Source organism: Bradysia coprophila, unplaced genomic scaffold (assembly GCF_014529535.1).
Source record: "Bradysia coprophila strain Holo2 unplaced genomic scaffold, BU_Bcop_v1 contig_232, whole genome shotgun sequence".
Lineage (NCBI taxonomy): Eukaryota > Metazoa > Arthropoda > Insecta > Diptera > Sciaridae > Bradysia > Bradysia coprophila.
In genome coordinates, this window is record NW_023503493.1 from 20,334,028 (window position 1) to 20,356,839 (window position 22,812).

Consider the following 22,812-nt stretch of genomic DNA (forward strand, 5'->3'; position numbering starts at 1 on the left):
CGGACGGACGGACGGACGGACGGACGGACGGACATTTTTTTTATTGCGGATTCGTAGTCTATGAACATAACCAAATGCTTTGCCCTTACTGTCTGCTTCCAATTCGACGTGTTACAAACGGCATATTAATCTTATAAGCCCCCAGTACTTCGTACGGGGCTAAAAATGCGTCACAAAGTGTCAGATGATTATTGTCGTATGAGGGGTTTCCTCAGCGTCTGCCACTTGTGACGCATTTTTTTTTTGTAAAGCTTTCGTTGTAAAATCTCATCGGTAAACTTCTCGTTGACATATTTTCTTGTTAAAATTTTCTTGGTAAAAATTGATTACGTTGAGGCGCAGAATGCGTCACCAAAACCAATATCAAACGTTTTGGAAGTTTAATTTTTACTACACTAGCGTCACCTTTTCCTCTTTGAGGTTTTTGTGGGATACTTTATACGTGAAATAATTTGATATCTCGTATCAAGATGAGTAAAAGTATCCGAGGGCTTCAGGCTTCACTGGCCTTCACTGGTATAGTAATGTACTATTGCTCCACGGATTAAAAACTTTACATGAAGTTTTTTTTTTAAATAAAATACCTTACTTGGCAATGGGGTAAATGATGGAAATGGTATTTCTTGTGTGTTTACCGACCTCGGATATGCCTCGATCGTCAAATTTCACACAATAAGTACCATTTCTATTATTTGCCCCATCGTTAAGTTAAGTAACGCACTATTAATCGGTTGATTTCAAATCTTGGACTTTAATGTTTTAACATACATTATAAAGAACCATATTACCCAGAGCTTGTCATTATTTTTGTCGTCGTTATATTATCGATAACACATGAATAGCCGTATGTGACAGGTAATTGCATTCATTTTCCAATTTTCATCTGTTTTAGATTTAGGTTAACGATTCCGATTGATTTGATACGTAAGCGAAAGCAACGCGAAACACATTTTTCGTTTCTACGATCCTTTAAGCCAATTTTGTACATCAGTTCCGATTTCAACCAATTTTATTTCAAAATAGTTAACAACGATTTTTGTATGCTTGTTAAGAGGACCGAAAGTAAAGCTGTCAATTCGCTATCGCTTTCGCCCCTTAAATTGACATTTGCTTACTTTCGGTCCTCTTAGCAAGCATACAATAGTTATTTGTGTATCTGTTTTGGACGATTGTTTTTAGGCAATTTCGCTTGTTGTGTTCGCTACATGCGAAAGTGCCCTTTCATGTAAGGGGTCGAAAACCTGAGAAAAATATCGAAACTCTCTCATTTTCGGCCCCGACACATGAAAAACTTAATACGTAACTCTTTCGGCCTCCTCAATCGATACGTAAATAACTATTATCAACGCACATCATGTGCTAGTACATATTTTATGATGACGTTTCATCCTTCAAAAAGAGCCAAAGAAAACGAGAAACTTCCACTTTCAAGAACTCTGAGCAAGTGAAGTCAAATGTGAAACTAATTGACGATATTTAGAGATTTAGTGAATAAAGCTATTATGATGAGTGTAATCGAACAATTGAATGAAATAGGCAATAAGCCGATTGAAACAAAAAATCTTAAAAATTACCGAAGAATTGTAGCCGAACATCTAGATGTCGAAACAGCGATCTTGTTCGATAAGAGATTATCCTATGAGATTTACAAGGGATTAGATGATGCGGTGGAGTACTATGAAGAGAACAGTTTAAAAGTAAAAGTATTCGGGAAATGGCATCCTGTTCCTCGTAAAATGGCAAGTCTGATTCCTTTTGTTTTGTGATATTTTTTCTTGATCCTCGCATATATTTTCCAATCTGACCTGTATTATTCAATTTCGATCTCATTTATTCTTTTCAGGCAGCTTATTGTGACGAGGGTATTACTTACACCTTCTCAGGCCTAACGATGCCAACGCGAAACTGGTTTCCACTTCTTTCCCAGCTTCGAGACATTGTCACCAAGTTAACAGGATTCGACTATAACTTTGTCTTAGTTAACAGGTTGGACGAAAATATTGTTATCACTCAGCAATTTCGCTTCTTGAAATTTCTTCTCAATTGATAAACAGATATGAAAATGGTAATCAGCATATTGGAGAGCACCGCGACGGTGAGAAAGAAATCGATCCATCCAGCCCAATTGTATCGTTATCTTTCGGTCAACATCGTGACTTTGTCTTTCGACATAGCAATTCAAAAGCGAGACCCGATTTGACACCGATAAAAATGGAATTACCTAATGGAAGCATTTTGGTGATGAATCCGCCGACTAATCAATTTTGGTTGCACTCACTTCCGATTCGAAAGAAGGCACTCCATCCGAGGATAAATCTAACATTTAGGAAGATTTTCAGATCTGAATGATTCCACAGAGAAATTGAACTTAAAAAGGATTTCACTCTATGCTGGCTTTGTGTGATAAATGAAATAAAATTTCCAGATATTTAATGGTTTTCATTGTTACTCAGTACACATTACAGGAAATGGCAATCAACTTTTAAAAGGGCCCTCTCAATAGAACAAACTGACAAATTAAAATGAAAAATATTTGAATGTGTGTGTGACGTGTGACAGCTCCGTGTACAGACAGTACACGGGACTCTTCATGTCAAAAGTAAAGGGACTCATAATGTCAAAAGCAAAGCAAAGTTGACGTTTTCGTGTTAGTGGTGCATGTGATATAATTTTTCAATGAATTTCGGTCATAATTCCTCTAGGTAGTCTATCTCTATGCTTTCAACATAAGTTTGCTTCAGCTGAATCTATTACTTCTTTTGCTCAAGTATTTTCAACAGATGACTGAAAAATCTTTCACTTCATTTGTTGATCAGAATAACATTTTGGTCGCTGCGGCCTATACCAGATGACGACCAATTCAAGCTGTTTTAAGATAAAATTGACATTCATTCAAAAACATAAAATATACAAAATTAGCCGCTGTTTTTGTTGTGTTATGACAGTGGCGAAGAGGGCAACTGTACGAATGGAAACGTGTGTGTGTGTTGCTATGTTGTATAAATGTGTCATTCATCATCGTGATCATGATACCTCATGTACTGTGATGCGCGTTCAACTGTATGTCTAGAATCTAGTACTCACATTCGAATTACAATCATGTGTGTGAACGAAGACAAATTTACACCTTATTACACCCAAAATTAAACAACGATTTAAAAGGTATTCGTTTTCTAACTGTTCAATTCAATTAATTAAGTTTGAAAATCATTAAGTTTTCGTGAAAATTGTCCGTGGAATTGTGTTCAACTGTTAAAAGTTTTTTGTGTTTTCTTTGGATTTTCTCAGTGCTATCGTTTAAATCGATAAAATGGTTTGAGCAATGCAGTAAAACGTTTATGTCGACGTTTATGCTCTGTTTTAATACATTGCAGAAGTGAATAGTCAATAGATGTTATATTTACAGCTGTTACTAACCCTTGACCCTGTTAAGAAATTACTTTCGCTGTCGCATGTAATGCAATAACAAAATATTTCAAATAACAAAATATCTATCTTCATTCCGATCCAACACCACCATACATCATTGTGTTGTTGTTGTTGCATTGTTTCGCAAGAAGGTAATTTATAAGAACTTATACTTACAGTTTAATATCTAGAGCAGGTCTTAACTCTCAAAATAAACTTAATCAAGGTCATCGATGTAATCTATTTCATGATTTGCAATTCAATCAGTGCAAGGTGAACGCAAAATGCATTTTTTGTTGGTTTATCAATGGGAGTTAGTGTTCGAAATTAGTGGAAATTAGCAGTTTAGTTCAGTGAACATAATACGTGTGCTTGTTCTCCGTTACAGAATCCACTCGATTATTACGAAAAATCTGTGCTTAGCTAGTGACGATAGTAACTCGTTGACTTGAGTTCCGATTTTTCTCACAGTCTTGTTATTTATATATTTAGTTGTCGTTAGCACTTTGTCTGTCAGTGAAGTTCAGATGAATCATATTTAGTTCGAGGATTTTTGCTGTTCAATTTTTAATCACCTGTTAGAATAAATAGGTGACCCATAAATTTCGGAAGTAAATTAATTCAAAATTATTTGACCTTTGAACTGTACGTAGTTTCAGCAGTTTCAATAGAATCCATTGTTTAGTCAAACCAAAACAAATATATTTTTAGAATTTATCTGCGCTTTAGAAGAAGATAAAGTGAAGTAATTTTCCATTTGATTCTTTACTGTTTATGGTGATAGAACTTATACTAACTGTGTTTCGCTTGTTTTGGCTTGACTATGCAAGTTTTAAATTATTTCTTTCGGATTGAATTAATACTATATAAGTGATGAGGTCTTCGGCTGAGAGTATCGCCATTAAAAATAAGTTTCGCGGATAGACTAAAGCCGTAGTCTCATAACGTAGTATAACTTTCTAGTTCAAAGTGTTTCCCTAGTCATTTTTATTTTACTATTTCGTCTCCCTAAATTATTTTTAATTGACAATCAATATGCACCGGTACTGTCCAACAACAAAAAATTTGGACCTAATATTCAAGACAGTCACATTGACACAGCAACCGTTCGTATCGTTTTGATTTTTATCTCTTTATTTTCGTTGTAAAAAAAAATTGTTTCAAATTTCATTGAGCAAACAAAAACACACTTTTGACGATTACTTTAGAATGGCTGGATTTGCGTCTCAATCGGCTTTGCGGTCAAAGTGGGGAGATTTAGTAGAGAGTGGTACATCAAATTTACCCGAACCAACCGAAGTGACGAAAGGACTGAAGAGTGTCGTCGGATGGTTGAAACAGGTTCATGAATTATGATAATTTATTGATGTTGTTGTTTCTGCTCAGTATGCTCGACACATGCTTTTCACATTTCACAGAGCTCTTTTTAATGTTTGTTAAAACCAATGAAGTAACAGATTTGGTATCAAACACTAGACACTTGAAACAAAAAAGAAGTAGCAGATTCAATGAATGTACTGTCATACTATCGCCGTGTTGAAATGTTAATTAGGAACTATATAGAAAAACTCGACTCCTTCACCACTGATTTTACTTGTTATTGACTTAGTTGCACATTTATACTCTAACAACAGTCACTCAATGGGCAGCATGTATTTTATTCTTTAGAGAATCTTTTCTAATAAAAAAAACGATTTTTTAGGCGTCAATCGAGGTAAAGGAAGCTGGAAAAAGAGCTATTCAAGTTACACCGAATGTCTTGTCTTCATCTGTTTTAGGTACTTATATCCGTAACTTATTGTCTTTCGATATTAATACTTTACCGACATTTCATTACAACACTTCAGGTCGTGATAGCAGAAAAATGTCCTCCACCACAAACAACGCTCTCTACATTTTACATTACAATGATATTTATAACATCGATGCAAACTCTACGGCTGAACCAATCGGCGGTGCTTCAAGATTTTCCACTGCAATGAAGTCATTCAGTCACTTAAATCCGCTGATATTGTTTAGTGGCGACGCATTTTCACCTAGCATGTGTAAGTTATTGTTGACTTAGTATCGCCCTTCGTTCAGTCTTAAATATAATTCTTGCAGTGAGTACGTTTACGAAAGGTGAGCAAATGGTACCTGTTCTAAATGATGTTGGGACGATGTGTGCAGTATTCGGAAACCACGATTTTGGTATGTAGAACGGTTTTAATCTACATCATTAGATAAGACATCCACTTATTTCATGAAAAGATCAAGCATCTAAAATTATGTTGACCCTTTAGATCACGGTTTGGAGGTACTGGCTAAACATACTGAAAAAACCAACTTTCCATGGCTGATGTCTAACGTCATCGGTAAATTTTCTCCGTAATAATCTTGAACCTTGAACGTTTCTTAAATCAATCAATAACGTCGAATAGATAACGAAACGGGGAGACCACTTGGTGGCGGTAAGATAACACACTTCCTATTACACGATAATATTCGCATCGGTCTAATTGGGCTCGTGGAGAAGGAATGGTTGGACACTCTACCCACGATTGATTCCAAAGAAGTGACCTACATTGACTTCGTCCAGGCGGGAAATGATTTGGCTGATGAACTGAGAAACGAGGTAGATTTACAGTACTGTTCGCATGGAAGTTTCCGTTTGAAGAAATATTTTTCACATTTCAGGGTTGTGAAATAATAATTGCGTTGACTCACATGCGGACACCGAATGATCTAGAGCTTGCGAAAAATTGTTCTAAAATCGATCTGATATTGGGTGGACACGATCACGTCTTTGAAGTAAATGTGGTCAACGGTATAAGTGTAATAAAATCGGGCACAGACTTTCGCCAGTTCTCCAAAATTGCCATTGGCAAAGAGCGGAACAGTGACGGTAAATTGGACGTGACTGTGGAACAAATTGACGTTACATCGAAATATGCAGAAGATAAGGCATTGAAAGACGAACTCGTGCAATATTCCAGTATGATTGAATCGAAAATGGGCGAGGTGTTGGGAAACTTTTGTGTCGAATTAAACGGCCTCTTTTCGGCTATTCGAACTTCCGAAACAAATCTGGGAAATTGGGTTTGTGATGTTGTGCTGTCAGCTACTGGCGCAGATGTGGTCATCATAAATTCGGGTACCTTCCGTTCCGATCAAATCCATCCAGCCGGGCCATTTACTATGAAAGACTTAGTTAGTGTTGTACCTATGAGAGATCCACTGATTGTTTTAGAAGTGTCGGGTAAAGATTTGTTGGACGCATTGGAAAATGCCGTTTCCGCATATCCAAAATTGGAAGGCCGCTTCCCTCAGGTGTCTGGCATTTCGTTTGTATTCAATTCCACGAAACCACCAGGAAGTCGCGTTGAGCCACAATTGGTGCAAGTTGCTGACGAATGGTTGAATCTGGATCAGAAATACTCGTTGTGTATCAAAAGTTATATGTATGGAGGCTGCGATGGTTTCACAATGTTCAAAGACAAAAAAGTTTTGGTGAGAAATGACCATAACCTTCGAATCGGTCGTTATAACTTTTTTCCTACTCTTTCAGATGGACGATGACGAATGCCCAGAACTTGGATTAGCTATTCAGAACCACTTCCATGCCATCAATGTTCGAACGGGCAAAGCTAAACATTCTAAACATCGACAGTCGCTGGTAACTCTGTCCAGACGGCACAGTATGGTACAGATGCTTGAAGATTTGGATTTGGATGGTCCATCACCAGTTAGACGTCGGATATCCTTGACAAATCAACCGAAATCCATTGACATTTCGCACAATAAAAATAAATTGTGTCGTCGGGCTTCGTTGGAGGATTTGGAACAAGTGAGCTGTCAGCTGGCACCGACCATTCAACATCGAATCATTGTCGTCGACAGCGAAGAATACATAGAACAGTTGATTCGTAAGCGACAAACAATGGCTAACACAGATGTTATAAAAGAGGATGATGAGAATTACACTTAAATTTTAACAGTTCGCTTAATTAAATATTTTAATGGTCTGAATTCAGACATATATTCCATTTGACGTCATCGACGAGTAGTATCTTTTAAAATGTGACCTTGTTTTCCATTTCCTCGAACACCATTGACAACACTTTTCAATACTTTCTCGAGTTGATTGTGAGATGACCAACTTAGATTTTCTTTGTCCCACGAATATTTAACTTCGCAGAATGGTTACGTTTTTCGCACACACTCTCCAACAGATAGCACACCATTTCGATATCTCTCTCACACACACACATCAATTTATCACACAACTGTCTGCTGTCTCAAAAAAAAATTCTTTCTCGTAATGAAATTCACTTCTATTCCGACTGGTGCTGGTCAGTGAATTTCGTACAATTAAGCTCAAAACAGACTAGCAATTCAAATTGCTGTGTTCGACAATTTATGCTGCGTTTTCTATTGTATTCGGATATTCACCACAGACTAAGCATAAGCAACGGAAAACACAATACAGCATCAATTGTCCACGTTAGCAATTTGAATTGCTAGTCTGTTTTAAGCTTTTTTCGACAAATAAAATACACTTTCACTGATTTGCAGTAAAAACAAGTTTTATTAAATATTTAAAGAGAACTTAGCGCATTCGTGTTCAGTCCACACTCACTCCAAATTGTATGCACATTTGCGTTTGGCCATGACCATCTCTTACTACAATTCTTACATTGATACTGTTCACCTGAAAATAAAAGAAACCAAAAAAAGACCGTGAGCTTGAAACAGAAAAACGGAAACAATAAATTTGCTAACCGGTGGCAAACCAGTTGCTGGTATATCGATATAGATTCTAATTCTGTGGAACTGTCCAGCTACAGTAGGACAAGAGCCGTCAATAATTTCTCCGCATAGATCTCCCTCAAAAATTCGTATTGCAGGAAACGGGAATCCGGGTACTACAAAAAGCTCGGTCGGTAAAACTGGAGTGGCTACCGCTAAGTCATAAACGAAGAAAAAGAGAAAATTTTGAATTATGTAACTATCACCGACAGAGTATCACGTCTTACCTTTAACAACATCTATTTCGCCGTAGTACGAACCTCCTCTTACGAACGTGCACGGTAGCGAATCGCAACCTCGAATCCTAAGAGCCTGAATGTTTGATTGTGATCCTATCAATGAATAAAAGGAAAGGGATGGGCGTACAAGTACAAATTTCAATAAAAATTAAACGAATTGCAAATTATTTACCACAATTTTGGAAATTGAGATTAGCCGAAGCGCCTACAACTGCAAAGGCGATGATTAAAATTTTTGTCAACATTTTTGGATGGCTCGGTTCTGAATGTTCCACAAGTCAGCAGCTTTGGCAACGAATGTAATGCCGGAACAACTCGATATGCTTTAAATACCCGAAGATTAGCGAACACTTGCAAGTACTTAAGGTGCACTTAAGATTAATTAAATACATTGTATATTAGACATGCTAATCGTAATATCGAATAGATATCTACGAGCCACCTGTTCCAGCCTCAGCTGCTACTAAGAGACAGGTGTTTGTGAGACCTTCGTCTTGCAAAGCGATTTCATCGTCGGTATATTTTGTTTAATCTACAAAATACAAAATCTACAACGCTTCTTAAGATATATCTCTTGAAATTAAAAATCAATTTATTTTGATCGATTAGAACCGTTAGAAACAACTGGACTATAGGCTGCTGTTAAAAATGTAAGCATGAACACGAAAATGACTTTTATCATTGGATTAGTATACGAATTTACCTCTACTGCAGCGGCTCACTTGAGCAAGTGCGATTGGACATTTTATGTTTAAATCATTTTAGAGTTTAAGACTTCCGTCCTAATTTTAACGTACCACGCTACTAAAACACAAAAATCTGTAAAGCGAAGGCACTCGGGAATGCCCAAATCAACCATTTTGAAACTTTTACGACTTGTCAGCTGAGTTGGTAGTCTTCTATCCTTACTTATATTTCTGTCGTAAAGCCTGAAGTTCCCCTATTCATTGACACCAAACACAAGTGTTTTGGGCAAAAATTGAGTATTTGGTGGACAAAAGACTAAGGTAAGGCCGTGCTACCCGGCTGCAGAATGAACGTACAAGTATCGAACCAATACCCTCTCTAGCAACCAGACTTTGTTTTGACGCAGTCAAAATACCTCCTTATTAACTTGACTGAAATTCAGGGTCTTACACCAGTAGGGTTCCCATTTTTGGACAAAAGGACAAAAAGAGGACGCTTTCACATTCAAAAAAGAGGAAGAAAATTGAATCTCTGACGCGGAAATACAACGACTGTACATGCACTTTGTGTAACTATTGCGTAACACAGTTCATGATGAAAAACCAAAATATTCAAAAATGTTCTGTGCAATATGCACTGAAGTCGTCCTAATATTCTTTTGGATTCCTTCTCAGTGATAACATCCACTCCATTTTACCTAAACACAGACTTCATCTTACCTTATCCTTGCGTGATCTTTGGTATCTCACACAACGTTACACTATTTTATACTTTTAATGTGTAGGCATCCTGTACGTTGTATTTACATTGTCTGCGATGAGAATGTAAATGAAACTTACATGTTAGGTTTTTCGATGATTTACATGCTATGCACGATCATTTACATGCACTGGTCGGAAATTTTTCGATGATTTTGTTTTATGTTTTCACTTCACACAAACCACGACATAAATTAGAATCTACACAGGCAGAACTATTTTTTGGTACACCTGCCACCGATACAATTAAGAAAACACTAAAATCACACTGAATTTATAATTTTAAACAACAAAATCAAAAATTTTGCACTGAAACTGAGAATGACAACAACAAAGAAGTCAATTAAATATAGCCGAAATGGCGTGCACAACCGATGCCTACTAAATGAAAATAAAATTTTAGTTCAAAATGGTTAGAAGTGGAAAGGTTCCGAATTGCTGTTTTATGCAAAATTGTTTCGTAGACAATGTAGACAATGTAAATACAACGCACAGGATGCCTACTCGTTAAAGAACAGTACAGAAGAGCCTATGTGAATGAGTAATACATGTGTGCGAAATTAGGCGGTTCGCCTTCGGCTCACACGCCACAAACATCGCACACATGTATTACTCATTTACATAGGCTCTGCTGTAATCTACTAAACTCCATAAGACCCTATTTGGCCCAAAAGCACATAAAATTACCTTTCAAATGATACCCCACACCACCATGTACGGCTCGTGTAACTAGAGAAATATTGGTAAGAAAAGTACAAGTTTTCTGTTGAAAGCTTCAACTGCACATATTTCAGTGTGGATTAATTTTAAAACCAATGAGTCTCTACTCGGCTCAATAGTACATGTGATTACCTTTCTAATGACACCCCACACGACCCTGTACGGCTCGTGTACCTGGAGAAATTTTGGTAAGAAAAGTGCAAATTTTCGGCTTTCGATCACCTTTCACCAGCCATAAAAGCTTCGAAGAATTTTTTTGAGAGTGGCTTTGGCTTCTAGGGTCGAACTCCTTTCTAGGTACCTATAAAAAGTTCCACTAGAAAACACGCCCGATTTCGGTAGGCTGTTTTTCAAAAGAGTCCCTCTCACAAATGTCCTCCATTCCATTTTTCTCATATAATATTGTAAAAATTACTAAAATTCGCCGCAAGACAACAAAAAATGATTAGAACCGTTTCACTACATTATAATAGTAGAAATCTAAAGAGTCGCTACCATTACGTGAAGATGGAACAAATCGAGAATTAGAAACAAGCCAAAAAACTGAAAATCTACCTCCCTTTTACTCTCTGAGGAAATATCCTATTTCTCAAAAAGATTTTACAGAGTAAGGCTTGGGAAGTAATACAAATATAAAGTATTGACTTCGGTTCCCAACATTAATCTTTTTTATCGCCGAGTAACTTACTGAAATACAAAATAACATTTTATATTCAATTCATAGCCAACCATTCATTTCTATCTTCATTGAATTCAGGTAATTATATCTCTGACAATAACACCGATTTCCCGTCCGATGAAAAAGAGTTGCATTTTATAAAAAGAGTTGCAGAAAGAGTTGCACACAAAAAGAGTTGCAAAAGAGTTTCACGCCGGAAAAAAGAGTTGCACGGGGGAAAAGAGTTGTAAATTCAGTGCGGTCCCCCTCGGACATATGACAAATATCATTACAAATTTCTCTGCCGAATAACTTTAACTTTCGTCGTCATTTTTCTTTATGTTCGGAGCCCCGTACGAACTCGTATATCTATGGCGTACGTTACCCTAGTGGGTCTGTCACCCTACTTTGACCGTAAGCCTATTGCATCCGTAAACATAGTTAAAATAAAATTATTATTAAATGTGTACATCACAGAAATTTCGCATAACGCAATTACTAAGCCCCATATAGTACGACGTTACTTTATCAAATGCTCGCAAAATACTGCTTCAAATTCCATCAATTGCACACAGTATCATAATCCCTTTGTACTTAGTAACTCAATTCATATGAGAATTTTGGACTACTGCGTCGTCGAGGCCGCTTATTTAAATTATGTTTTCGTGCCTGTTCTTGGAGTTCGTTGGCGGAAGGAAATCAGCGAAGGCGAGATTGATTTGATTGCCCGCTTGTATCCGAAAGTAGAACGATTCGAGGGGTTCTTTTGAAAACAGCCGACCGAAATCGGAGTGGAATTTTGTATATGTGCCCAGAAAGATATTCGACCCTTCGGAGCTTGTGTGGCTAGTGTGATTACCTTTTTAATGACACCCCACACGACTATGCACGTTTCGTGTACCTCGAAAAATTACTGTAAGAAAAGTGTAAATTTTCAGTCTTTTTTCGGTTGTAAACCACAAACTGCACATATCTCAGTGTGGATGAATTTTAAGTCCAAAAAGACTCTATTTGCCACCGAAGTACATGTAATTTCCGTTCTAATAACACCCCACACGACCCTGTACGCTCGTGTTGGAGAAATTTTTGTAAGAAAAGTGCATATTTTCGGTTTTTGATCACCCCACACTCATTTAGCGAGTTAGCATTTTTAAACTGGAAATTGAGCCACCAACAGTCCATAAAAACTAAGAAAATAAAACCCAGGAATGTGTCCGCCTCCAGATTTATTTAATTATTGTGTACATCAACTTACTACACAATTAATAAATTTACATTTTCGTTAAGTAAAAATGTAAAATGCAAATTATCCATGACAAATACGAGCTCGTGTCCACCTCCCACTTTTACATGGAAATTGAACCAGCAAAATAACTGCATGTTGAAACTAATCGTGAGAAAGAGCTTCAAAGCCAAGAAACAAGCTTTTCATATGTTCCATAATTCGCTTCAACGATCCATTTACTTTAAACGCATTAGACGAAATAATTTGCACATTCTAATTGATAGAACATTAAGTTAGTTTAGTTAGCATGAACTCGAAAAATATTTGATATTTGATTATAACATGTTGTAGCGCATAAAACTATTAGAATGATTGTGCCGTCTGCACTTTACAAAAGTCCTTTCGCTTGGTACAATTCGCGCATAAGACCTTTCAAGTATTTAATCTCTCGCTGGATGTCAGCATATTTCACTTGGAGTTGATTGTTTTTGTCTTGCAATTCGCGCTCTTCCCCCATGACCACTTCGGATTCGGCTTTCTTCTTCTGCCGGTACCGAGTAGCCGCATTTTTATTCTGCTCCTTTTTTCTGGATTTCTTATCTTCCGACGATCGTACACGTCTTTTAGACGGAGTTGGAGTCGATGCAGGGGACCATTCGTCGTCATTCGATTGGGATGCATTGTCGAAAGAGTCATCACTGGTTGATCGCGGCGACGAATTTGGCGACGACGACTGTGATGAATAGTCGTCATCAGTTGTCCATTCCGGCAGATTTTCGGCATGTGAACGAACCAGTTCCTCGACAACTTCCATTTCCCGAGCGATATCTTGACTGCATGCTGGAGATTGAACGGCTTGGTCAAAGTTGAAAAAGTTAGCGTTGAGAATTATCTGTTGCTGCGGTTGAGGTGTGGACGAGAAAACGAACTGATCCTATATGGGAGGGGGAACAAGAACGATTTTAATAAATTTGTTTGAGCGAAGAATAAATTTCAATTTCATTACGAATTTCAGATCGGTCAAATTCTCGATTTGCGGTGATTCAGGTGGAGTTTGTGGTGGGGTCAAATGGGTTAATTCAACAGCATCGAGAACAGAATTAAACTCTCGCATAAGTTGTGCAGTTTGATCGATTTTGAGTGGTTGACGTTGTGGCAATGGATGATTGTATTCCACTGGGATTGGCAGACTAATGGGTTCGTCTAGCCATTGAGTAGCTGGAAAATGTAAACAAATTTATTAATTTTGATGTTTAGTCTTCTAAATTAGTTCAAATGGAGGACAGAACGTTTTTTTTTTAAATCTCCAGAACAAAAGGTAAATACGCCCGCAACTATCTTCTTAGAGACACTACAAGCAATAATCAAAAATTTTAAAATAGTCTACTGTAGAAAGGTTTTTGTAATGGGGAAAAGCCGACCCATTTATGCAATTTCTTCTGAAAATATTCCAAACCATAGCACAACCGTTACTTAAAACAATTTTCATATAAAAACGAAGTATCAGCAAAAAGTTATAATTTGACACAATTGATAAGAAGGGTCAAATGCTAAGTTATCAGTACGTACAGTAGAAGTTCAGCTAAAGTTGCTACTTCGGTCTGTCTGTGTGTTGTCGCTATTTTTGTTGCATTAGAAAGATGCGATACAGTTCAAGTAATTTAGGCTAACAAAATATTCAATGAACTGAAATATTTTTATCAATTGTGTTAATCCCCTCTTACATTGTCATTCACATGCATTCACTTACAAAAAGAAGAAGAATTTAACTTGTACTTCTGAAGCAGAAAAAGCATTTTCGATCTCACAAATTTCTGAAAAATTGTTAGTTATCTAATCTACTCTCAACTCTATAGCTAAAGATCTAGAAAAATGTAATTTATCTGAGAATAGCTTCGTTCGTAGTCTACAAAGAAAGTCAATAAACATCCAAACAAACATGTCTTAAGGTTGTTGGACTTGGTAAAAGGGAGTAAAATCGATGGTCGTGTAGGTAAAGCATGCAGTAAATACCCAACAAGCATATTGATTTTCCCTGCCCGGATTGCAGTTGGTTCTACAAAAATCATTTGGTTGCATATAAGTACTGAGAGTTGATTTTTAGATTTGAATTTATTAATGCGTCATCTTCGATTGAGCTTTACGAAATCATTTGAAAATAAAGTTTCCTTGAGATCTAATCTCAAAGTGTTGACGGTAAGCTGCTAAGCTGAAAACAATTAAAACTTGAGTAACTCTCGTAAGTCACACGTCTGCACAAACTCGCTGAGACATTGAAAAAGTAACAAAAATAAAATTTGTAATCAGAGCCAGTTCATGGCTTTCTGTCTTATCTGTCTGCGTAAATAACATTTTATGTGAGTTATAACAAAACAAAGGCACATTACATCAAAAATGAATGGTGTGCCCGCTATGTGTGTTATATAGTTATGGAATTTGATCTTAATTTATTATCGAAATGTAATTTTAATGAAATGAAAATGAGATTGAAGGAATATTGAAAAACTGGTATGCTATTGATTTGAATAAAAACTTGTAGCGCTGCGTATGCAAATTACTGACACGTTTTTCTTCTTGCGATGAATCTAATACAAATAATCTACGCGATAAATAAATAAAAATAAAAATTGTAAAAGCGCAGGTAATGTTCACATATTTTGTGTGAGATACTAACCATACTCTGGCATGCCAAAGTTGTTCATTTGGACGATAAATATAAATTTTATTTGTAAATTTGTTTTTAATACGAGAAATATTATTTAACGATATTTTCTTTTAGTAAAAAACACAGCAATTATAAATCACAGATAACATACATCAACAGTTCGTTTTTTTAGTTAGTAAATTAAATTTTGTATAAAGGTAAAAATAAGTCTTTTGCTGTTACGTTTCGTTTTTTTGTTTTCTCTTGCTAATTTTTAGCCAAGCAATTTTATCATTTAATTTCACTATATTTGAAAATTGATGCTTTCAAATATCAACGGTGAAAATTTTCTTCTAGCGTCTTTTCACCAATTTCTGCGAATTGACCACTATTTCACGAACCCAAGTGCAACGATAACCACATAGAACGTTCATGCTCACGGCTGAGCTATCCAGTTTTCCACAAAAAATTTAAAACAATCCATAAAAGACGAATATCACCAATTCGGAGCCAAACACAAAATGTAATTTAACAATTCAAATCAACTTTTAAAGCATAAGTAAACGAAAAACTCAACGATTGAACTAGAGTTTCCCTTTTCATAAAAATGTTTTGTCAACGGAGATATTTTGATGAGTGCCGTACGATCCGACGGTTTTTGAATAACTGAAATACAATTAACTGTGAATCAAATCGCGAAGTCAACTCAAAGTTGTATGGAAAGGCAGTCTGTTGTTGAAAATAAAAACTCGAAACATGTATGTATGTTATCATCAAATTCAGGCATTGAAAACATTTTACAAAATAAACTGCAGCAGCAGTGTCTGAGACTTCTCTTAATCGATACAGGAGAGTGAAGAAAAAGTTTGCTGACCGATAAGGTGAAATAATTTTTTTTTCCTAATTTATATACATCTGAGCAGTGCATGCAGTAATTTGGGTGTAATTGAACCTGAACATTCCTCAGTGGCAACAAAAATGATCCATCACAATGCATCGCTATTAAATTAAAGTCTGGACCAAAGTTGACAAAGAATTACAAAAATTGTCAACCAAAAAGTTTGCTTCCTCCTGTGCTAGCGATAGCGAGAAAACGACACTTCTATGCTTTGGAAAAATGAATATATTGAAACAAGTTTCTATATTTCTTATATAAGTCTGAATCGAAAAACAAATTAATAATTTAAATGTGACCTTATATAGACGATTTGCTTGTATTGGTATTGGTACATCAGACCTAGAGTCGATAAATAAGTGCAGCTTCCTATTGAGAACACACCGCTTCGCCATAAGAAAGTTTCCATGGCAAAGGAAAATAACTGCAGACGTCAGGACATTTAATAAAACCGCTCTTGCAGTCTTTGTTGTTCATTTCCAGTTGCGAATGTATTACAGCTCACCATCATCATTACATCTTATTTAAAAATATGTATCAAGCGAAAATCTAAAGAAGTTGTGTATGGGTTAAGCCATTCAATTAAAGATCAATGTGCAAAGTGCGTGCATTCCATAGATGTTTTCGCAATATTACCATCTAAAGTCATGGGATTCCCAGAGAACTGGTTAATAATGTCAAGAAAAGACGACAAAAATACAAAAAAAAAAACTTATATCCACACCACATCATCCACATCCCATTCGACTACAATCTGCAGGTCAGGTATCTCTTAAAATGCATCCAAAAATTTAGATAATTCTTTCAAATTTTGACCTATGTCTAGGATCTTCAACCTTAAATCCTATTCTGTCTTATCTCCTCCTTCGCCAGTGACTTTGAAAGTGAAATTGTGAATTTATCAATCATTGACACCGAGGGTTTGCCATTGCAGACAGTAATTTTCCACAAGCAGAAACAGAATGGACACGATAATAAAAAACCAGACTGAAAAAATATGCAAGTTACCGTACCGACTACAACGAATTCTTGAAGAGAAACCAATTCCTACTTTTCCACGATTTTTTGTGTCGTCTCTCTTTTTTTAGCGAAAATAATTTCTTGAATTTATGATCGTAAAACCAAACTTTTTGTGGTATTCACCACACCATGGAACATGTGAATGCATCATGTCCTCAATCATGCACAATTTTCATGTATACGTACACCAAGCCGTATACCATTGTATCAATCAATTTTCGCTCAGTAGCGGGTACAAATATAATTATGTATAATGGAAACGAAGGTTACGGAGATAAAGATGGAAATGTGCACAAATTGATGATAATGATGAACATCATAACCGGCTAAATTTAGCAAACCATTACAATATGCAGGACATTTATAAATATATTCCTGATGCGAGTTCTCAGCAGTTCGACACAATTTCGATTAATTTTACGAAAATATTCTGAATTCGGGCTGTATTTGTGGTATTGACTTTTTTTTTATAAACACGAACACCTGTAGATATAGGTAGTCATTGTACTAAAAGTTATTGATAAATCAACGGTTGTTTTTTCTTGTCGCATTATTTTGTACGAATAACCTGTTTTCGTATTTTTAGGGCCTTGACGTACAAACTGATTGTTAATAAAGTGTTTCTAAACGACATTTGTCGAGCTGTGTAATTTTGAGACCGAAAAAACTTGTTTTTCCGATTAGTGAAGGGCCTTTTTTTCAGTTAACATTTTGAAAATGTTCTTGCTAAAGTTTCTCTATTGATTGGTTAATTTTAATTTTAATGGAATCGAATATAAGATATTATCCATAGGCATAGTGTGGGGCACAATATTAACGAGTTATAATGAAATAGAAATTCTGTTTCGAGATGTAAACAATTTCAAAATCGAATGGCTTAATTATCATACATGTTTGTATTGAACAGTCTGAATGAATTTATTGAGCTTTGGAGGTTTCAAAAGTAAATAAGAGGAGCTCGAAGGAAATTCAATTTGAATATAACATCAAATTTACATGCCATTCGATTGAATTACATTTTATTTAAATTTGAAAGCGAACAAGTTCATAATTTACGATATTCAGGTGGCTGTTACAACTCGTGATTTAGAGAACTGGAATTCGGACTAGAATCTAAATGATCTGATTGAAAAGGAAGGAAGGAAATGATTGTAAACAGGGTAATAAAGAGATTGCGATTTACACTTATAATTTTAAGTTGACGTAAGAGTCGGAAATTATACGTTTACTCTCCTCATACTTTGCATGGAGAAGTTATTTATAATTTTCCAATTTTCCAGTTGTACGTCAGAACAAGTGAAAATCGAAATCTTTTTAATGTGACGAAATCAGGGACTAGTTTGAGGAAAACGTTTTCCAATTTTTTCGCAATTTTCCCTACATTTCCCCACGTTTCCTTTCTTCATTTAATCTAAAATAATTTTTGGGAAAATATGGAAAAATTGGGAAAACTTTAGGAAAATTAAAAAAAAAGATGGGAGATCTTTTCCCTCAAAATAGTACGTGGGGGTTACTGACAACATAAAATCGTGTGACACCATTTGCCAATTTACTCTGTATTTTCTCGAGTTTTCACAGAACATTATCTCTTTTGTATGGCACTTCCTTCTAGACCTGTGACACCATTTCTCACTTTGGCCCTTTGGACGAAACGAACATTTTTGCTACAGTTATGTAAACTAACTACCATTTAACTCTATTGATGTAATAGAATGAAAAATAGAAAATTTGATTGGAATAACATCATCCTTCTTGCAGAACATCCATGAACATCCTCTGAATAAATGGGCAAAGCTTGTTTCCCACATAAAACTATGTTTTGATAGAATTGTTAGAAATTGAAGAATGAACAACAGAGAAGAAGACTTGAATCAGTGCCAAAAAATATCAAACAAATTTTTGTCGCTCAGTTAATCCTACCAAAGTGAGGACCAATTTTGATCGAGAAGCGAGAAGAATCAGCTTGTCAGTGAAAGTTGTCATTAAGTAATGCCAATTAGCTTAGTTTTTAGTATTTATCAAAAATAATTAGTTTTCAATCGATAAATCGGGTTCAAACAGGAAAGTGAAATGAGAAATTTTATTTTCATCGTCATGAGAGTTGTCAAAACTTGATTTCATAAACTGGGCGACGAAAAAAAACTGTACATTTTCTGCAAGTAACAGCAACACGACGTTTAGTATGCTGGAATAACACCTCACTCCTAGCACGAACACTTATTTTTCTACCGTCAAAAAGCCTCTAAATTTTCAAACAAGCATGCGTGTACGATTGCATGTGCTGCGTGTTTTTATTCACACCAAGAAATCATGACTCCTTTCTTAACGAAAGAAATGAAAAGCCTATTTTAATAGCAAGGGCCTCCTAATATTTCGTAAGTTCATGCTAGGAGCAGAGCGGTGATGCTGCACATTTTCTACTTTGACTTCACTCTTGCTCTACGTAAATCCGGTGATCTGTGTCTTCTATGGTATGAAGTCTGACCAAAATCTAAACGAGAACTAAATCATCGAAAAATATTGTTTAAGTATGTGCAAAAGTCACGGCTTCGCCTCGGATCAACAAACTTCACACGAAAACTGGACTTTTCAACTTTTTATACCTTGTCATGTAAATAAATATTGTCCTTTCAAGTGATCTTAGCTCAATGTATCATGTATCATGGTATTATCCTGAAGCGCTGATTTCAGTCTGTTATATATCCACCTGTCAAAAACGTTTTAATTTTGGACATCTAGGGTACGACTGCCAGAAAAACAGTGGTAAAAAAGAACTTAAACTGTATTCAATACTTATTCGCACATTGCCGAAGATCTACCTACACCGGACGCAAGAGACCTGTATCACAAAAATTACGTCGTTCACTACCAGATAAAACACTAATTCGGCTAAGGCCATTTTGTCGAGTTTTTCTTAAAAACCGGCCTTAGCCGAGATGTAACTTTTATTTTTGTACTCAGCTGTTTGCTGAAACCTACAAAATATGATTCCTCTAATTAATATCTAATGGATTGCTAAAGACACTAAAGCTCTACAACATCATCTACACCCCAAGCCGAGGCTTCAGCCGACTTAAAAAAATATTTCGGCCCTCCACTCTGGTAGTAGCGTGATCAGCGAAATTTCTGAGCGGGTATATAGGTGATGAGCACCAGTTTCTTTTTCGTTGCGAAACCTCTGACTTCAGTTATTTAAACGGCTAATTTTTAAACTTCATTTCTGGAAATGGAATTCCATTACAGATCATTTTGCTACGTCAAATTTAGTGACAACTTTTTATGCTCTAATTATTCCATGAGTCAATTCATTAAATCAAAAACAGGATTTTGCCAATTTATAAAAGAGTTTTAAGGTAAGCGCTCTATCACTATTCGCTAGGTGTTTCTGTACGAAAGAAATATGGTTTAAATATACTCACATTCATTGCTGTCGTCGTCCTGTTCAGCGATTTCCTGTTGCAATTCGAATAGAATTTCTTCCGGAGATTTCTTTCCATCGAAAATTATATTGGAATGGTTTAAGATGAAGTCTGAAACAACGACAAATTGGAATTTCGTTGAAATTTCATAATCGCAGACAGGATGTATTCAGTATACTCACCAGTAGATAGGTCATTTTCAAATATCATAATATCTTCCGAGTTAACAAGCGCTAACTGATTCGGGGATAGGGGTTCTATCTTCCCCTCCCAAATCAAATCGATTGGCAGCTCCAATGAGTCCATTGTTTTTGTTGTTGTTAATCAATTCGACCAATTGAACAATGAAATGGTTTTCAAAAGAGATCAAAGGAGTTGAATCAATGGTTTTTATTATAGATTGTGTTTGTAACACGTTTTGTTGGTCGTAAGACGCCATATTGGCCCTGGAAATAATAAACAAATTTTTTTAATAAATGTTCAAATGGCTGGAACATATTGAGTGTCAGTTCACACATAAATAAATGTGTGAGTAAGACTCGTTAAAGACTCTTTAGGTCCCCTAATTCTAAAACAATTTCAGGGGCCAAACTGAAGACTTCTATAATTTGACTATTTCTCGGGTCACAAAATCAAAAGATCCTATCAACGAGCGTTAGATTCTATATCGCTTCCACTTATCATTGCAATGTACCTAACTTAAGTCAAAAAAATTGTAAGCCTGTTGATTGACCATTAGCAATGACGGTTTTGAATTGTGATAAAGTCAAACGTGTAACCATTTCAATACCTAAGCAAAGGAAAGCTTGATTTTCATCATTCAATTTTGGAACTCAAATTATGTTATTACTCCGTTCGAGAGTACCTGAATAATCAACATTTTCTAAAAATTAGATTGGCTATGAGTAGGTCGGATAAGCATTGACTGTTGATTTAACATTAGCTCAGCTTGAAAAAATAAACAAACAAACAAGCAAAATTCAAACACCAACGACAGCTGAATCTATTATTTTTCATATCAAGTCAAAACCTCTTCAAAAGTGTCGTATCTAGTATCATTCCATTCATTCAATTTCATTGACGTTAAAAACGTTACGAAAGTATCTGCGACTATGCAAATTTTTAGAAAAACAACTGTTTCCTCAGGTAAACGAAATGAAGATGCGATTCTGAGCAGTAACAATTCCAATTCGAACGTCTAATTGGCAAATAAGGAAATAAAAAGCTGAAATTTTGAAGAGAAAGTAGGTTACAACCAATAACGTAACACACTGAAAGTATTACGTCAGCCAACTTCATTGGCCAAATATTCGTAAATTGAATGCAAAAATTATAATTCTGCACGCACCAGTTCAACATTCGTACGTAGACAAAAGTGTAAACAAAACACTTTATGGAAAATAGCGTCTGCTGTGACACGTTTTCAACAAAGAATGAGTGATAACAGATATTGTAACTAACACAGAAGATGGAGGATGACGTAGATTTCGTTCCAAGAAACACTGTTTCGATGATTACACGACATGGATTTGAACGTAAATGTGAAAAAACTGCACTTCTACTTAGTTAATTGGTCAGCAACTTACATATTTTTAATCATATTTGTTGTAAGCAACCCCTAAGGGTGTTTGTTGCACTTGGCACGCACTAGAAACCCATCATTTCACGATAATAAACAGCTCAGAAAAATTATACACTTCTTTATTACTTGAATTCATTTGTGAAAATGGCCGACACATTGAGCGATGATTCACTCTCACACTTTATTCATGTCATTCATGGAATTCGAATTCATTTTTATCGGACGTAGGTACTAGATCTTTTCTGTTTGAACGTCATTTCTTGTTTTTCATTTGGCTTTTAATTTATTTTTACTAAATAACCTCCATACAAACAACACACACTCTACGGGGAATAATGGTCGAGATGTGCGTCAAATTCGTCTCACTCTGCTAGGAGGGACCAGCAGTTTCATATGTTTTTTCGTTTCACCCTGCCAAACAACCTAAGTGGTCCCGTAGAGTGTGTGTTGTTTGTATGGAGGTTATTTAATTTTTACATTTTTGATTATAAAAGAAAAAGCGTCTACCAATGAAAGTACCGACCAGGTATGGTCTAATAGACCATTGGTCTATCCAGACAAACCGAAGGAAATAGCAATTTCATAAAAAACTCATCTTTCAATGATTTTCATTGAAAGGTGAGTTTGTTTACATAGAATCGCTATTTCCTCCGCTCCATCACGACAGAGTAAAAGTAAAGGTTTACTTTTACTCTGCCATGGCTCCATACAAATTTTGACATTAGACCATACCTATAGAGTATACTTTCATTGGTGTCAACAACATCGA

General features: G+C 35.9%; 4 protein-coding genes across 9 annotated transcripts; 2 read left to right on the forward strand and 2 right to left on the reverse strand.

Moving 5' to 3' along the window:
* The first annotated feature begins 1,380 nt into the window (after positions 1-1,380).
* On the forward strand, positions 1,381-2,422 carry LOC119075673 (DNA oxidative demethylase ALKBH2-like). Its single transcript, XM_037182190.1, has 3 exons — positions 1,381-1,739; positions 1,844-1,986; positions 2,055-2,422. The coding sequence occupies exons 1-3, from the start codon at positions 1,503-1,505 to the stop codon at positions 2,347-2,349; spliced, it is 675 nt and encodes a 224-aa protein (XP_037038085.1). The 5' UTR covers positions 1,381-1,502; the 3' UTR covers positions 2,350-2,422.
* Positions 2,423-3,013: 591 nt separating this feature from the next.
* Positions 3,014-7,416, forward strand: LOC119075655 (mannosylglucosyl-3-phosphoglycerate phosphatase). Of its 6 annotated transcripts, XM_037182155.1 has the most exons (9): positions 4,125-4,514; positions 4,617-4,749; positions 5,111-5,186; positions 5,256-5,453; positions 5,512-5,598; positions 5,691-5,762; positions 5,829-6,022; positions 6,085-6,897; positions 6,956-7,416. In XM_037182155.1, exons 1-9 carry the CDS (start codon positions 4,444-4,446, stop codon positions 7,373-7,375), a joined length of 2,064 nt encoding a protein of 687 aa, XP_037038050.1. In that variant the 5' UTR covers positions 4,125-4,443; the 3' UTR covers positions 7,376-7,416. The 6 variants fall into 6 exon arrangements, with proteins under 6 accessions (XP_037038052.1, XP_037038051.1, XP_037038054.1 ...); XM_037182157.1 differs by lacking the exons at positions 4,125-4,514; positions 4,617-4,749 and adding an exon at positions 3,014-3,162; XM_037182156.1 differs by lacking the exon at positions 4,125-4,514 and adding an exon at positions 3,034-3,162 and having other exon boundaries at positions 5,111-5,453.
* Positions 7,417-7,951: 535 nt separating this feature from the next.
* Positions 7,952-8,725, reverse strand: LOC119075677. The gene is made up of 4 exons (XM_037182196.1): positions 8,608-8,725; positions 8,424-8,528; positions 8,170-8,351; positions 7,952-8,098 (listed from the first exon to the last, which is right to left on the reverse strand). The coding sequence occupies exons 1-4, from the start codon at positions 8,678-8,680 to the stop codon at positions 8,012-8,014; spliced, it is 447 nt and encodes a 148-aa protein (XP_037038091.1). The 5' UTR covers positions 8,681-8,725; the 3' UTR covers positions 7,952-8,011.
* Positions 8,726-12,467: 3,742 nt separating this feature from the next.
* On the reverse strand, positions 12,468-22,204 carry LOC119075668 (activating transcription factor of chaperone). The gene is made up of 5 exons (XM_037182180.1): positions 22,048-22,204; positions 20,644-20,907; positions 20,462-20,572; positions 13,490-13,701; positions 12,468-13,417 (listed from the first exon to the last, which is right to left on the reverse strand). The coding sequence occupies exons 2-5, from the start codon at positions 20,765-20,767 to the stop codon at positions 12,872-12,874; spliced, it is 993 nt and encodes a 330-aa protein (XP_037038075.1). The 5' UTR covers positions 20,768-20,907; positions 22,048-22,204; the 3' UTR covers positions 12,468-12,871.
* Positions 22,205-22,812: the final 608 nt, after the last annotated feature.

Coding starts and splice junctions, on each gene's coding strand:
- LOC119075673 (XM_037182190.1), top strand. CDS start 1,503: ATGATGAGTGTAATCGAACAATTGAATGAAATAGGCAATAAGCCGATT. Junction 1,740..1,843: donor ATCCTGTTCCTCGTAAAATG/GCAAGTCTGATT, acceptor TATTCTTTTCAG/GCAGCTTATTGTGACGAGGG. Junction 1,987..2,054: donor AACTTTGTCTTAGTTAACAG/GTTGGACGAAAA, acceptor ATTGATAAACAG/ATATGAAAATGGTAATCAGC.
- LOC119075668 (XM_037182180.1), bottom strand. CDS start 20,767: ATGGACTCATTGGAGCTGCCAATCGATTTGATTTGGGAGGGGAAGATA. Junction 20,573..20,643: donor TGAAAATGACCTATCTACTG/GTGAGTATACTG, acceptor TCGTTGTTTCAG/ACTTCATCTTAAACCATTCC. Junction 13,418..13,489: donor ATTTGACCGATCTGAAATTC/GTAATGAAATTG, acceptor CCTCCCATATAG/GATCAGTTCGTTTTCTCGTC.
- LOC119075655 (XM_037182154.1), top strand. CDS start 4,444: ATGCACCGGTACTGTCCAACAACAAAAAATTTGGACCTAATATTCAAG. Junction 5,599..5,690: donor ATTCGGAAACCACGATTTTG/GTATGTAGAACG, acceptor TTGACCCTTTAG/ATCACGGTTTGGAGGTACTG. Junction 6,023..6,084: donor CTGATGAACTGAGAAACGAG/GTAGATTTACAG, acceptor TTCACATTTCAG/GGTTGTGAAATAATAATTGC.
- LOC119075677 (XM_037182196.1), bottom strand. CDS start 8,680: ATGTTGACAAAAATTTTAATCATCGCCTTTGCAGTTGTAGGCGCTTCG. Junction 8,352..8,423: donor CGAAATAGATGTTGTTAAAG/GTAAGACGTGAT, acceptor TTTATGACTTAG/CGGTAGCCACTCCAGTTTTA. Junction 8,099..8,169: donor CAGCAACTGGTTTGCCACCG/GTTAGCAAATTT, acceptor TTTTATTTTCAG/GTGAACAGTATCAATGTAAG.